This window comes from Aythya fuligula, chromosome 11 (assembly GCF_009819795.1).
Source record: "Aythya fuligula isolate bAytFul2 chromosome 11, bAytFul2.pri, whole genome shotgun sequence".
NCBI lineage: Eukaryota > Metazoa > Chordata > Aves > Anseriformes > Anatidae > Aythya > Aythya fuligula.
Window position 1 is genome coordinate 10,318,173 of NC_045569.1, and position 12,851 is coordinate 10,331,023.

Here is a 12,851-nt window from a genome sequence, read left to right on the forward strand (position 1 = left end):
TATCGGAAATCCTGGAGGTTTATGTGGGAACAAGGAATTACTGCTTTGTGCTAATGGCACTTGAAACCCTTGGGTAGATGACATTTAAGATGCTAACAGCTAGCATTATTTTGCAATTGGGTGGATTACCTCCCTCCTTTTTTAAGCATTGTTTTTCTTTCCTTTTAACACGTGTCTGAGCCAGCTATAAGCCCTTAAGTGTGAGACATTGTCCTGCATTTTGATCCAATAAGAACTTATTTCACCTACCCAAAAATCATTTTTCTAAGTTCATCCCAAGCATAACAAATTAATTCTGAAATCAATACTGCTTTTTCTCTATACATTCCACACAAATAGATAAGCCAAATATACATGTTTTTACTATGAATAGGGTATATGTCAGTATAGATCCTTATTCTTCACGTGTGTCTGCTTTGCACCAAGCACATGCTCACGTTCTCCTGCAAGCATCACGCATCTTCACTCCATGAGCAAATGCCACTGCATCCCACTTGAGACAAAGCTGCTTTGCAGATACTGCAGCAGCAAGGAGCTAGTAGCGCAGAACCAAATTGCTTCCTGTATTCTGCCCCAGGTGACTTGTTATGCAGCAAGAATCAGGTTTCAGTGACAAGGATTTTCTAAAGCCTGCTTACAGTGCAGGGTTGCAGTACGGCAAGGTACTTTAATTGGCAGAGTAAAGCAATCCGTAAGTGTCTGGACTGAATGGAGTAGGATGTCATTTTGATTTACTGTGCAATAACTTTACTTGGTGGACAAGTTCTTGTATTTCTGCTAGTGCGTGTTGTCAAAAGCATGTCTGCCTCTCTTAAAAAAAAATGTGGCAGATTCTTCGCTGTATGAGCAAATCTGTTCTACTTGGCATTGTGCAACTTCAACAAGAAAAAGTAACCACCTCCAGCTGAGCAAAAAAGGGAAGGGCATTTTAAGTGCTGTTATTACTTTCTGAAGTGATTGTTTATAGCAAAGCATGGGCTTTCACCTTTGTGGAAACAGCTACAGAAGAAAATTGTTTATAAAGGCATTCAAGTAATTCATGATGAGGAATCAGTATCCCCATTTTAGAGATAATGAAGGACAGGCTTGGAGTGGTGAAGTTGTGTTGTCCAGACACACTGGTGACATGGCTAGGAATCAAGTTCAATTTTAATCATTTTTAGCTCCCCAGAGTGTGTAGAATGAGGGACAAATGGAGTATATAGCTGAAGTCAGCCATCATTCATCCTGATGATTTCATTTTGTAGTTCATATAGGGTGCCATTTTGTAACCGTGGGTTTAATGTGTTGAACTTCAGGCTGAGAATTAGGTGACCTGAATGATTTTGCAGAATACTTCTCAAGAAGGCTGTACTGATGCAAGTTTAGTACTTGACTAAATGGAAAAAAATTACAAAGTGGATGCTTATTTTGAGCATCATTTTTAAGAAACACTTGGAGATTTGGGACAGAAACTGCTTCAAACTAAAAATTAGAGGATGAGTCAAATATGAAGATGGCACTTGGATGTCTGGGAACTGAAGGGATTGTGGAAAGGGCAGGATATTTTGTACAAGTCGTGGACTGAGAAGTGCTGCATTCTTTTAAACAGAATTTGGAAGTGTTTTTGTAGCTTTTCAGCTTTCATGGTGATGGGATCCTGATAAATATTTGAAAAAGTTTTGCAACCAATTTTGGCATTGAACATGTGGTTTGCTTTTTCATTAGCTTTAAGAAAAAAAGAAAGGAAAAAAAAATGAAAATGAGATCTCTCTATTTTCTTTAGAATTTTTTCTCTCTTGTCTGCAATACTACATCTGGGAAACATCCGTTATAAAAAGAAGACCTATCGGGATGATTCCATCGATATTTGTAACCCTGAAATACTGCCTATCGTGTCGGACCTGTTGGAGGTAAGTCTTTGCTTTCTGCCCTGTAACTTTCACGCTTAATGAACTACCTTTATTTTATAATAGAATTTGTTTCCAGTTACAATGAATGGTAAGTTGTCTTATGTTAATGTAGACTGTTTGTGTTTCCCAGTGAGACATTACAACGATTTTCTTATGAGGCTTTTCATGTGAAGTTTTTTTCTTCCTAATCTTCAGCTTCAATACACTTGTTTAATTAACTGAATATAGTGTTACCTTGATTAAAATTTGGAAGATTGCAAGCCAGTTTTAGGTGGAAAGAAAACCTGCCATTCAACATGCTATTTTCTCTAATTGCCAACCATCAGCTCCCTCACCAGAATTCCCCAATGCTCCTGAAATCTGTTCCAGTATTTCTGTTAGAAACAATTCAAGAAAGTGGAGCAATTTTAAGACCCACTCTTCTGTTACAGGTAGTGGCAATAGGAGATTCTGAGTGAACTCAATGCATTTTGCAGTCTCTTGTTACTCTGCCAGCATCCACAAAGGTTGTGGTAGACTTGCTGGAGGGTGCATCTCAGTCTGCTTCCTGTAGTATCCATTTATGGACTTACTATCCGTGCATTTATCTAATTCTGTTTTGAGCCTGATGATGCTATCTGCTGTTTTACTGTGTAAGAGCCTTTACAAAGAGGATTTTGTTCTCTGCGGATGACTGTTGTACCAGTATCATTTGGGACAGGTTTCAGTGTCTCAGCCTTGATGGCCCTGGGCCATATCCAGTTATGCAGGTCAGTGCAGAAGTTCTTAACCAGACTGCCCTGTTAGCTTGTGCAGGTTATGAAATTGTGGCATTATTTGCTCAGGAGTTTTTACTGCAGCGAGCCAAGTTGTCCTGTGCTTGCTTTCCATGTTCAAGAGCAATGGGCAAAACCTCTTGATGTGGATACAGATGGCCAGAAGCAATCCTTGCCATCTAAGTCACTTGCAGCTCTAAGTGATCCTGAAATGTTATCCTTGTAGTTGGTTAAAACAACTGTACAATCTCTGCTCTTTTGTTATTGTCCTTGTCACATCTCACCTGACCAATTCCCATCGTATCCAAACTTGCTGAAACAGAGGAAAGCACTCTAATTCCAACTGTCTTAGATTTCCTTGGTCCTTCTCAAAACTTGCTGGACAGTGTGGAAGGTTAACTTCTGCTAATTTTATATTCCTGTCAGAAGATAACTTGTCCTTTCGTGCACATGTGACGCTCTCTCATTCCTTCCCTCAAACAGCTGTTGTGCTATCTTACTCATTGAACTCTTGGGAGTTGGCTTTCAGATTTTCATAGCACTTCATTAATGCTCTGAATTTAGGGAGGGGAAAGCTTCTGTAAAGTATGGGTATAAGCAGCTGGATGCTCTTTGCATTTTGGACTTCAGACTGCAGAAATAAACAGAAGGAAAATATGAGTTTGGACTAGAATGTTGTTGATCTGACCCTGTTAAAAATGGCCATATCAAGTCGTAGCAAGAGTGCCAAGTCATTTAAGAAGTAATCATTTTTTAAAAAAGCTTTGAATAAGAGAGTGACTTAGAGATCTGAAGAAGTTCCAGGCTTTGGGTCTTTGCCCTGGCTTTCTTCTGCAAACAAATTCTTTTGCAACATCTGTGTGCTGTAAGGTATCAGCGTATTTTTTGCACGTGTGCATTTGAAATTATGCATCAGTTGAGGCATACAGATCCAATGGTGGCTTAGTGCCATGCTCCGGTACAGCACAGGTATGGACACCATGCTCACTTGCAGATAGTGTCAACAATTTGTAGAAAATATACATACGTACATACATACATATATAAACATTACTATTTTGAAAAAGCACTAGAATCTGGTGTAGCTAAGCAAAATGATCTCTTTCTGTTGCTCTTGGTAAGTCTTTTGCGAGCAGGCCAATCCTATACAGTATGAAAAGCTCGTTAATTAGGTAACGGCGGTGCAGATCTCAGGTATGGTTTGTGAATGGTGCTGCTGTGTTTGGATAAGTGTTGCTTGTTCTTTAAGCTGCATTTATTTGGATGGAACTGCAGATGTTGCCCGCAGGTGTAAGATTTCTGATAGACCCACTCCCCGATCAGCCAAAATAAAGGCAGCAAACGCCTTTTAAGAAGCTGATTTGTTTCTGAAATGCTCAGCATTTGCAGACCTGAATAAATCTTTTGTAATGTTTATTCAATTTTGACCAAAGGGAGGACTAAAGGGTTCAGACAGATGAGGCATTATTACATTGCACTTAGCTACTTAAAACTGTCCAAATTAAGTGTGGTTGAAATCTTAGCCAGAGACCAAAAATATTGGTTGAAACAATTTGACACTTTGTATTTTTGTCTCATTTGGGTAATTAATTTTACTTATTTATTTTGTGGTCACTGAAAAGTATACAGTTCTGCTTTTCATGCCATTGTTGCTAAAAATATGAATTGGCTTTAAAAAGTTTCTAATTCCTTCCCTAGGTCTTGCTATTACTTACCAAGACCGAAAAATCATCTCAGAAGAAAATTAATAGTTGACAAATACTTAAATTTCTTTTCATACAGCCACTGAGTGCTTGACAGGACAGGCTGGGGTGTAGCAAAATGATGCAAGGAACCATCTATTCTGTGATCTGATACAGAGAAAAATCCTGTGTGTGTGTGTGTTTTTGTTTTGTTTTCTTTAAATGACTTTCTCAATTTGTCCATTCAAGGATTTGATGAGAAAAAAAGAGAAAAATCTAATTGGGTTTGGTGAAAGGGCACTGAATTGGTTGTATCTGAGAGCTGCCAAGAAGGGATCCAGAGGTCCTGATGTACATAACCAAGGGAGTGGTTGCTTTCTTGGGGAGAAGAACAACCAGAGTGTCTGAAGTGAAACAAATAGGCAAAATTAGCCATGTTTTCCCCCCTCCAAAGGCCAGTCTGACCAAAAGTATCATGAGCTTGCTGTTCTACGTTAGAAAGAATGGAGCCTTTGAGTTTCTAAGGACAATTGGGGAACCTTCAGTAGTTAATGCAACAGCACCCTTCTTTTTCTCCCTCTTTTTCTCATTTTCTCTTTCTTTCTTCTGATACCTATCCTTCTGTTGTATCAAGAGACTTCTGATCCTATAAAATGAAGCTAATATGCAGATTTTTTAAGGAATCTGGGAGGAGTTGATGACCTGAGATGGATTTTATTTTTCTTAGATACTGACAGCCCAGTCCAATATGTTTTTAGTTTATTAAAACATTCAGACCAGCATTTGTTGAAAAAGCAAATTGCAATATAGGATTTTGGCCAGACTCCGTGGATCATTGTTTCATTTACAGTAAGACCCTGATTCCTTTCCTCAAGAATAGACATAGCGTGCGGATTATGTGAGGGTTTTGGCAGGTTTTTCTCGGCCTTTGTTTAAACTTTGCTGAAATACGGCGCTGTAGCGTGATGTCAGTTCTGCCTGATGGATTGAACAGACGTGGAAGTCTGTGCAAGCAGTGAAATTATTGCAGGCAGAGGGAGAAATCCTCTTCAGAAACGATGGAGGATTGTGTAAAACTCTTCTGGGGAAAAACCTGGAAGTGCTCCTTCTGTGGGCTTATTGGTATCCATCTCTTTCCATCAGTCCAAACAAAAAAATTCTCCAGCCTCGCAACATGGACTTAAAACAGCAGGGGTTTTGTATTTGGATGTGTAATTCACCCTGAGCTGTAGTTCAGCTTGAGGAGCTGTTTGTTCAGAACTCGTAGCTGAACTGAATCTTTGGGCTGCAAGTCGGCAAGGATCTGTGGTTTTATTAAACTATTGTGGTACGTTTCTGATTTCTGAATTCCTAAGAATAATTATCAAAAGTCATCCATTAGAAATGATCGAGTGTTAGATCACCCTAAAGTTGACTATTTTTTACATTAGAAGAGCAAGAATGTTTTAATTATGTGCATTTACTAATACTGGAAATTATTTCCATGGAGAGCGCTGAATAAGGAAGACAAATTCTGTCTTCACTGAATAGTTTTATATTCAGTCGTTAGGCTTAGATAACCAGACTCAATGCAAATAGTGGTAAATATAAATTATGAGCTATCCAAAATTAGTTTTGCGAATTCTCTTTTACATTGACCATGTTGGCTTTTGCAGCCAACATCTACCTCCCCAGGAAACTGTGCTGAAGCTTTTTTTCTACTAAAAAGTTATCTTTGGCTGCGCACAGGAATCCCACAGACAGCGTGCTCCTCATGTGATAGACATCTCAGAATGTAACAGAGCAGGGAAAAGGAGGTGAGGTTTATGGGGCAGCAGGTGCTTTGCGCTCAGCATGGCATCCAGCCTTTTCTTCTGCATCCCTTCTCTGGTTAAGTTTGGGGTTGTGAAGCTCTGAGCCAGATCTCCAATCAGATAGCTTGGCTTGAAAGAAAGTCAGAATAGAAAGTTCTGCTCTTTCTCGGGAAGAGCTGATAGAAAATGAAGTCCATCCTAGCACTGTCTGTATTTACGTTCCATACCAAGCAGCTTTCGAACGAGCACTGAGCATCTCAATCCTGTTCTCAAATATGGAAGCAACTAGAAGGAAAGAGAAAAAGATAAGATTTCTTGCTCTCAAGCTCGAAATGGTTCCTTTTACTTCATAACACAATACCCTAGCATTACAGGAGAAGTAATCACAGCCTGCCTGGGCTCCTGTCCAGCCTTTGCGGGAGGCTGCCTGGCTGTCCCTGCTGTCCCTACTGCCTCCCTCTCTTGACATTTACAGCAGTGGCAGGGTTGGAGGTCATCCTTAACTGTGTTTTAGAGGTCTAGTCAACCAGCCATCCCAGCATCCGTTCAACTTGCATGTGGCATTCAACTCTAACATCTGTGTTTTGTCCCTGTAATTAAGGTAGGAACTCCTACAGCCCATGTAGCTTTTTTGAGACTTGCCCTTTTAGCACCGGAAAGCAAACGTCCATGAAACGTAACCCAAAAGTATGACTCCTAGGGAACAAACTAAAGGAATAAGTTGTGTTTTCTTCTTTGCTCATCTCCTAGGTTGGTTTTGTCTCCATTTTAGTATATTATGCATATTGAATGCCAGAGGAAGCTTGGGATGCGTGCTTTGGAAACAGCAACCATGTGCACCAGACATCTTTAGTCATTGCTGTATGCTGAATTCATCTTTAGAAAGCTCCTATGGATATCAGGAATCAGACACCTTAAAGCTCTGACCTTCGATTAAAATTTGGCCAAATCAGCAGTGCTCCTTGTCAGGTATTGACTCTCAGCAGTGAAGTAATCAGACCAAGCTCTGCTGGGCATTAGCTGTGGGCAGAGACCTGGAGGATCCCCGTCTGGAGCTGAATATCCATCCTTGCCAAGTATGTTTTCTCATGAAAAGATCATCAACAGCGTTGGGATGTAGGACACACATCTGCAGGTCTTACCCATCCAGAAAGCTCAGGGAAGAGGAAGCTATGGAGAACCACAGACAGATGGGGAGGGTGAAGGGTACGGGTAGTTGTTAAAACCATTTAAAATGCCTATGTTTACTGACAAATCTGAGACTTGGAAGCATTCAGGCTGTTTAGTCTGGGCACCAAGAATATTGCATTGGACTGTTTTGATTAGTAACCATCTGATACCCCTCTGCCTATTGCTTTTTTTTTTTTCAAAAAAAAAAAAAAAAAAAAAGCCAGCACGCAGGCTGTGGGTTTGCAGCAGTCCTCCCTTGTTCCTACTTCAGCGCATTTGCTGTTCATGCGGCAAAATGGACGGTGTAAAACTCACTTTTGTTCCAGGCTTTGCAATTGAGGGATGTCAGCTGATGTCCCGCAGTTGCAAGCTGCTGAAAAATTGTCCACATTTTGCTTTTGGCTGCATGCTCGAGTCAGCAAATAACCCAACTGCGTTCAATGAGACGGGAGCCTGGGACTGAAGAAGAACTGAGTGGGGACCTGGAGCCGAGACGAGGACTAGGTCGATTCAGGTTGTGCTTTAGTGGCACATGCAGAAAATGATCAGTCGTTCTGGCTGGAGAGCCTAGCAAATTGCCATTTTGCTGTATGTAGAGGAATAGAAACCAAATGTGAAAACTTGCTGTGGATTTCCGGGCTAACCAGAAGATACTTTTTTCCCCCACTTTGTTTTGAAAGGCAAAATAAAATTGCAATAACTGGGGGCTCTAGGGTATTACTGAGCACAAGTGAGATTAATCTCAAGGTGTTGAAGTTTGATTCCTCACGGTAAGGACTTGTTGGTAGGTGAAGGCTGTGTCCCGGTGACTTGGTGTTTTCTACTTCTCACTCTGGCACAAAAAGATTTTGTTACTGGGTGTTGCATGAAAAAAATAGTTGTATACAAATTCATTGGAGTGTATCAGGGAAAACCCTGTGACAGTACATCTGGTACAAAGAAATATTTTTTTTTTTGTCCAGAGTGGAATAATTTTTGCAATGGTTTGTGAGCTTAGGCTCAACTGGCTTGTTTGCATTGCTCTCAACACTCATTATTGGGTTAAACCAATAAGCCAAAGTACATCAGCTGCTAAGTTTAGCATCATCAATGCCAAATCATAAATGGATGTACCTGTGTTTAAAAATAGATAAAAATAAAAAAGGCCTAGGATGGTTTCAGAAATATGGATTTGGTGCTTCTAACTTTCCACAGAGGTGATGTGAACAGGTCTGGTGTCCACATTGGGCTGTTTGGTTAGGGCAGTCAGCTTGTACAGCCTGTGTTACATATCCTCCGATGGCAGTATCTCTGGGTCAAGGTATAGCTGCTAAGTCCTGGCTCAAAGGTTTTCACCAAGATGAAGAATTTCAGTTTTGACATTGAAATTTAGCAAAGAGAGGAGTGAATAACTCGAAGTATTTAGGTATAACTTATGCATGAGCATATCATCATCTGTTCTGGTAGACAGGACACGCTTTGGGATTTCTCAAGAAGATGAAAATAACAGGAACTTGAATCTTGGGGCGCAGGAGGCTTTCTCCTGACAATTAGTAGCAGGGAATGTTTAATTTGTTGGCACCATTTACCTGTTTGCCCAAGTGTCTGTGTTTATACAACTGACTTTCCTGCAAATGGCTGATTAGCAAGTGGTTGTCGCCTGGTTGGGAACTGGTTTCTTCAGGGAGTTAAATATCAGGTGTGAATATCAGAGCAAATATCAGGTGCTTTTCTTTTCAAAAGGTTTCTTTCTCCTTCTAATTCCTCCCTTCTCCCCACCATGAAAAACGGAAAACAAAACAAGAATTTAAAACCCAATCCCATCCAGATATATCTCTTAAACCAGTGACACTGTTTGGTTTGTTTGTAGAGTAATTTGTATTATGTCATCTTGATAACACTAGAAAGTTGAGTTATTTTGCCAACAAAGGGGGAAAAAGCATGGGAGGGAGGAGCTACAGCAGGAACAAAGGAGACCAATGGGAACTTGCTAGAAATGAGGTGGCTGAATGCAGAAAATCAGGTTCCCTTGAATACTGTGGTGTCTGTTTTCTGATGCTGGATTTATGGGCTGAGTTATCTTCTCCCAATATCTAGCTCATTCTTATGCATGGAACATTAACTTTGTGAAGGCTGGTGAAACAGAATGGATTATTATTTTTTTTTATTCCTAGAATAATTGTTAACATCAAGATTTTTGTTTCAGGTAAAAGAAGAAATGCTCTTTGAGGCCCTGGTTACCAGAAAGACAGTGACAGTAGGAGAGAAGCTCATCTTACCCTACAAACTAGCAGAGGTCTGTACACGATGTTTATTTTTAAAAGGAAAACTCTTGGGATGGTTTTCAAAGCTTTGAAATGAGTTTGAAACGTACTCTTAGCTCTGCTAGAGTTTCTTTTAGTATTTATTTATTTACTTACTTTATTTAAATGTAGGAGAAGCTGATGTGTGTGGAGCTAGAAAACAGTTGACTTTACCTTCTACACTGTTCTTGGAAAGCAGATTTACGCGTTGTTCTGTGATTGTGTTTAACTGTTTTAATGACTTACAGTTGTGTAAATGTTCTCCAGAGCAGAGTTGTGCATCACTGAATGTGAGTGATATGAGTTAAGTAGTAGTCTTCATACATCATTCCCTAAACTGCAGCACTGATTCATCCCACAACAGAGAGGTGATCTAAGACCTCCAGGACATTTTTGGCGTGGTTCTGAAGTGCCTACATTAGTCACGGGTCCTGTATGGGAGGAGCTGGAGATCCTCTGCAGAAAATTCCCATTATCGCTTTTGCAGACCTCTCATGTCCTCGGCCCTTGCATGGTGCTTTGGGGTGGCCATGACTCAATCAGCCTCTCTCAGCTTGTTCCAAGGGTAGTCAGTGCTGCTGCTAGCTTTGGGATGGCACTGCATGAAGTAACTTCTTTATTATGGTCTGACTTGGATTACAATGTCAGCAAATTTATGTTTTTCCTAAATATGAGGTTTCGAGGAATTCTGAATTACATTCTGTGGCTGGTAAACAGAAATACTTCTGTTTTCTTCTTATATCCTCCAAAGCATATCAGCTCTGTTCTGTGGCAAGACTTGTTTTGGCCTTTTCTGCACCTACTGTTTTTGAGTTCCTCAATTTAAGAGCGTAGAGCGTGGCCCAAGCTGGTTCCTTCTTGTCATATGGTTGTATGTGAACATGCAACACCTTGAGCAATGTCCGTGAGATCAGTCTGTTATGTTGGAAGTAGATAAATGCTTAATGTGATGTATTTAGGGTCGTCTGTAAATATTTTGATTTCTGCGTTGTTGTTCTTTTTCCCCTTTTGAGATTGTGTGTTCAAGTTCCATAACTGAAACCAACCTCTCATGTTGGAAATTATTTCCCTTGTGCAAAGTTTGAATCTCTCCTAACAAAGGACACATATGCTTTTATTGTATCTTTGTTCTTAGTGATGTCTCTGCTCACAGATCTCAGGTGTTCATTGATAAAGGTTTGTTACTAATACCTGGTTTAAAAAAAAATAAAAAATAAAAAAAAAATCAGGGTGTGGTGAGGGGGGAGACAGAGGAGCATCAGACTCCAGTGGCTCATTACATGATGATTATGCTCTAAAGTAATCTCATGACTGAATCACTAAGTAAGAAGCCATGAATTTCATCGAGAAAAGACAGGCATTGCATGTGCTTTCTGTCCACTGTCCCTACAGCATTAGCGCCCTGACTGCCAAAATGTATTTGCCAGTGAGCTCTGTGGTTCACCACCGACTGGCTTTTGCTCCGTACACTAGAGCAGGATTTGAGCTGCTCTAACTGCAACCTCACTGCAGTAAGAGGTCTCCTCCTTGTCTTGGGGAGCAGGAGAGGAGACATCCCAATCTGTCTGAATGAGGAAGGAAGCGTAGGATTTGTGGGACATTTTAGGGCTTTGCACAGGACAGTGCTATCTGATCGTCCCACTCATGACTAATTGGACCAGCAGCACAGTTGGCCTTAGTGGGAACCAAGAGACCAGTTACTTTTGTATGTTTTACAAAAGAGCATTACAGTTGGCTCAAATGGATGGAGTGCTTGAGGTTTTGAGGATTTGCAGACATGACTGTCCCACCACGACTCCTACAGCTCATAGCTGTCTTTCCTGATAAAGCAATGATGTGTGTAGCAGCTACATTATTTTCCAGATGCTAAAATGCTTGATGCTTTTTTCATAGATCATTGATTGTCTGAAAATTTTAGTGGAATTCAGTGGAATTTGTCTGGAAAAGGCTATACGGCAGTGGCTCTCAAAAAAGGACTGTAAAAATGTTATCTTGGCATATACTTGCTCTTTTACACCATCAAGAAGAGCAGCTTGGATCTACCAAGTGCCTTGTAAGGCTTTGAAGAATTTTATATGTGCAGCCTGCACCCAAATGTCTGGACAGAGCAGCAGTCACTAAAAGAAGTGCAAAAACTCAGCGAACGTTACGCTGAAAGAAGGGACTCTAAGAAGTGAGATCAATTGTCCTGAAACCTGTTGTGTGGAAATAGCAAATTTGGGGTCTCTGGGGGTAGCACTGAGCATCTACCTCCAGTACTGCTGATGAGATTCCCTGGCACAGTGAGCAAGGTGGTGTGTCCTCTGCTGCAGACCAGGCACGTACAGATCTTGGTTGTCTTGTGCTTCTTAGGCTTTGGTTATTGGAGAGGAGTTATAAGGAGGGAGCTCTAATTTAAAATAAGTGTTTTTCATACATAGAAAGCCTTGAGATCTTACATTTTGAATGGGTTTTTGAGCTTTGATGAGGTTCCCACGTGCTTCCAGCCCAGGTTTGGGAATTGTTTCTCTGTGAGCTCTGCACAAGGGCTGGTGTTTGCTGATCTCTTCCATCAAACAGCATTGGAATATGTGTGGCTGACAAGTCGACATGGGAAATACCGTATGTGAAATGGCAAATGCTCTCTGTCTGATCGCAGTCTGATCTGTGCTGTCTGTAACCTCCTGATCCCACCGTGACCATTGCCACCCCACCTTAATAATCTTGGATGAGCAGAGGAGATGCAGCCAGCCTGGAAGCATCAGAGCTGAGATCGGGCTTTATTATACAAAGTGAAGTCTTTTCTCTTCGATTGTCCCAAGCTGCAGCCCCACAAAGAGGATGCCTTTGTTGGATTTGCAGCGATGCCGCATTCCTCCCCATCCGCATGCTTGCTCGCTGCATTGTTATTGTACGCTGATTAGAAACACTGTTGTGTGGTTCAGGGCTTTTTTTGAAACTGTGGTTCGAGCAGTTGGCAGCTCCTCGTTTGAAACATTCTCCTTCATAACAGTTCTAAATTTATATCAGACTCCTTTTGTAAGCCTGTTCTGTTCATCTCTGCAGTAATTTAAGTAAAACTTGATATTTTATTCTGACATCTTTTGACGCTTGAGTAAAAGGTATTGCAAAATGTCCTCTAGCAGTGTTTGTGATGACAATTTATAACAGGAGATCCCAGTGGCCTGAAGCCCATGGCGTTGAAGATGACAGCTGCAACTGTCTCTGTGTTTATTCATATTGTACTTCTTTATTACAACATTTCTTGTTGGCTTTATTTTTAAGAGTTGCATGCCAT

At 40.8% G+C, this 12,851-nt stretch overlaps 1 protein-coding gene across 8 annotated transcripts in view; it reads left to right on the forward strand.

Annotated features, from left to right (window-relative positions):
• The window catches only part of MYO9A (myosin IXA), a 186,951-nt gene that overhangs the window by 78,604 nt on the left and 95,496 nt on the right, over window positions 1-12,851 (forward strand). For all 8 annotated transcript variants that reach the window (XM_032194816.1, XM_032194821.1, XM_032194824.1 and 5 more), the window contains 2 exons: window positions 1,766-1,892; window positions 9,478-9,567. In XM_032194816.1, coding sequence (XP_032050707.1) covers window positions 1,766-1,892; window positions 9,478-9,567 — 217 coding nt within the window. The remainder of the gene's footprint in view (window positions 1-1,765; window positions 1,893-9,477; window positions 9,568-12,851) is intronic.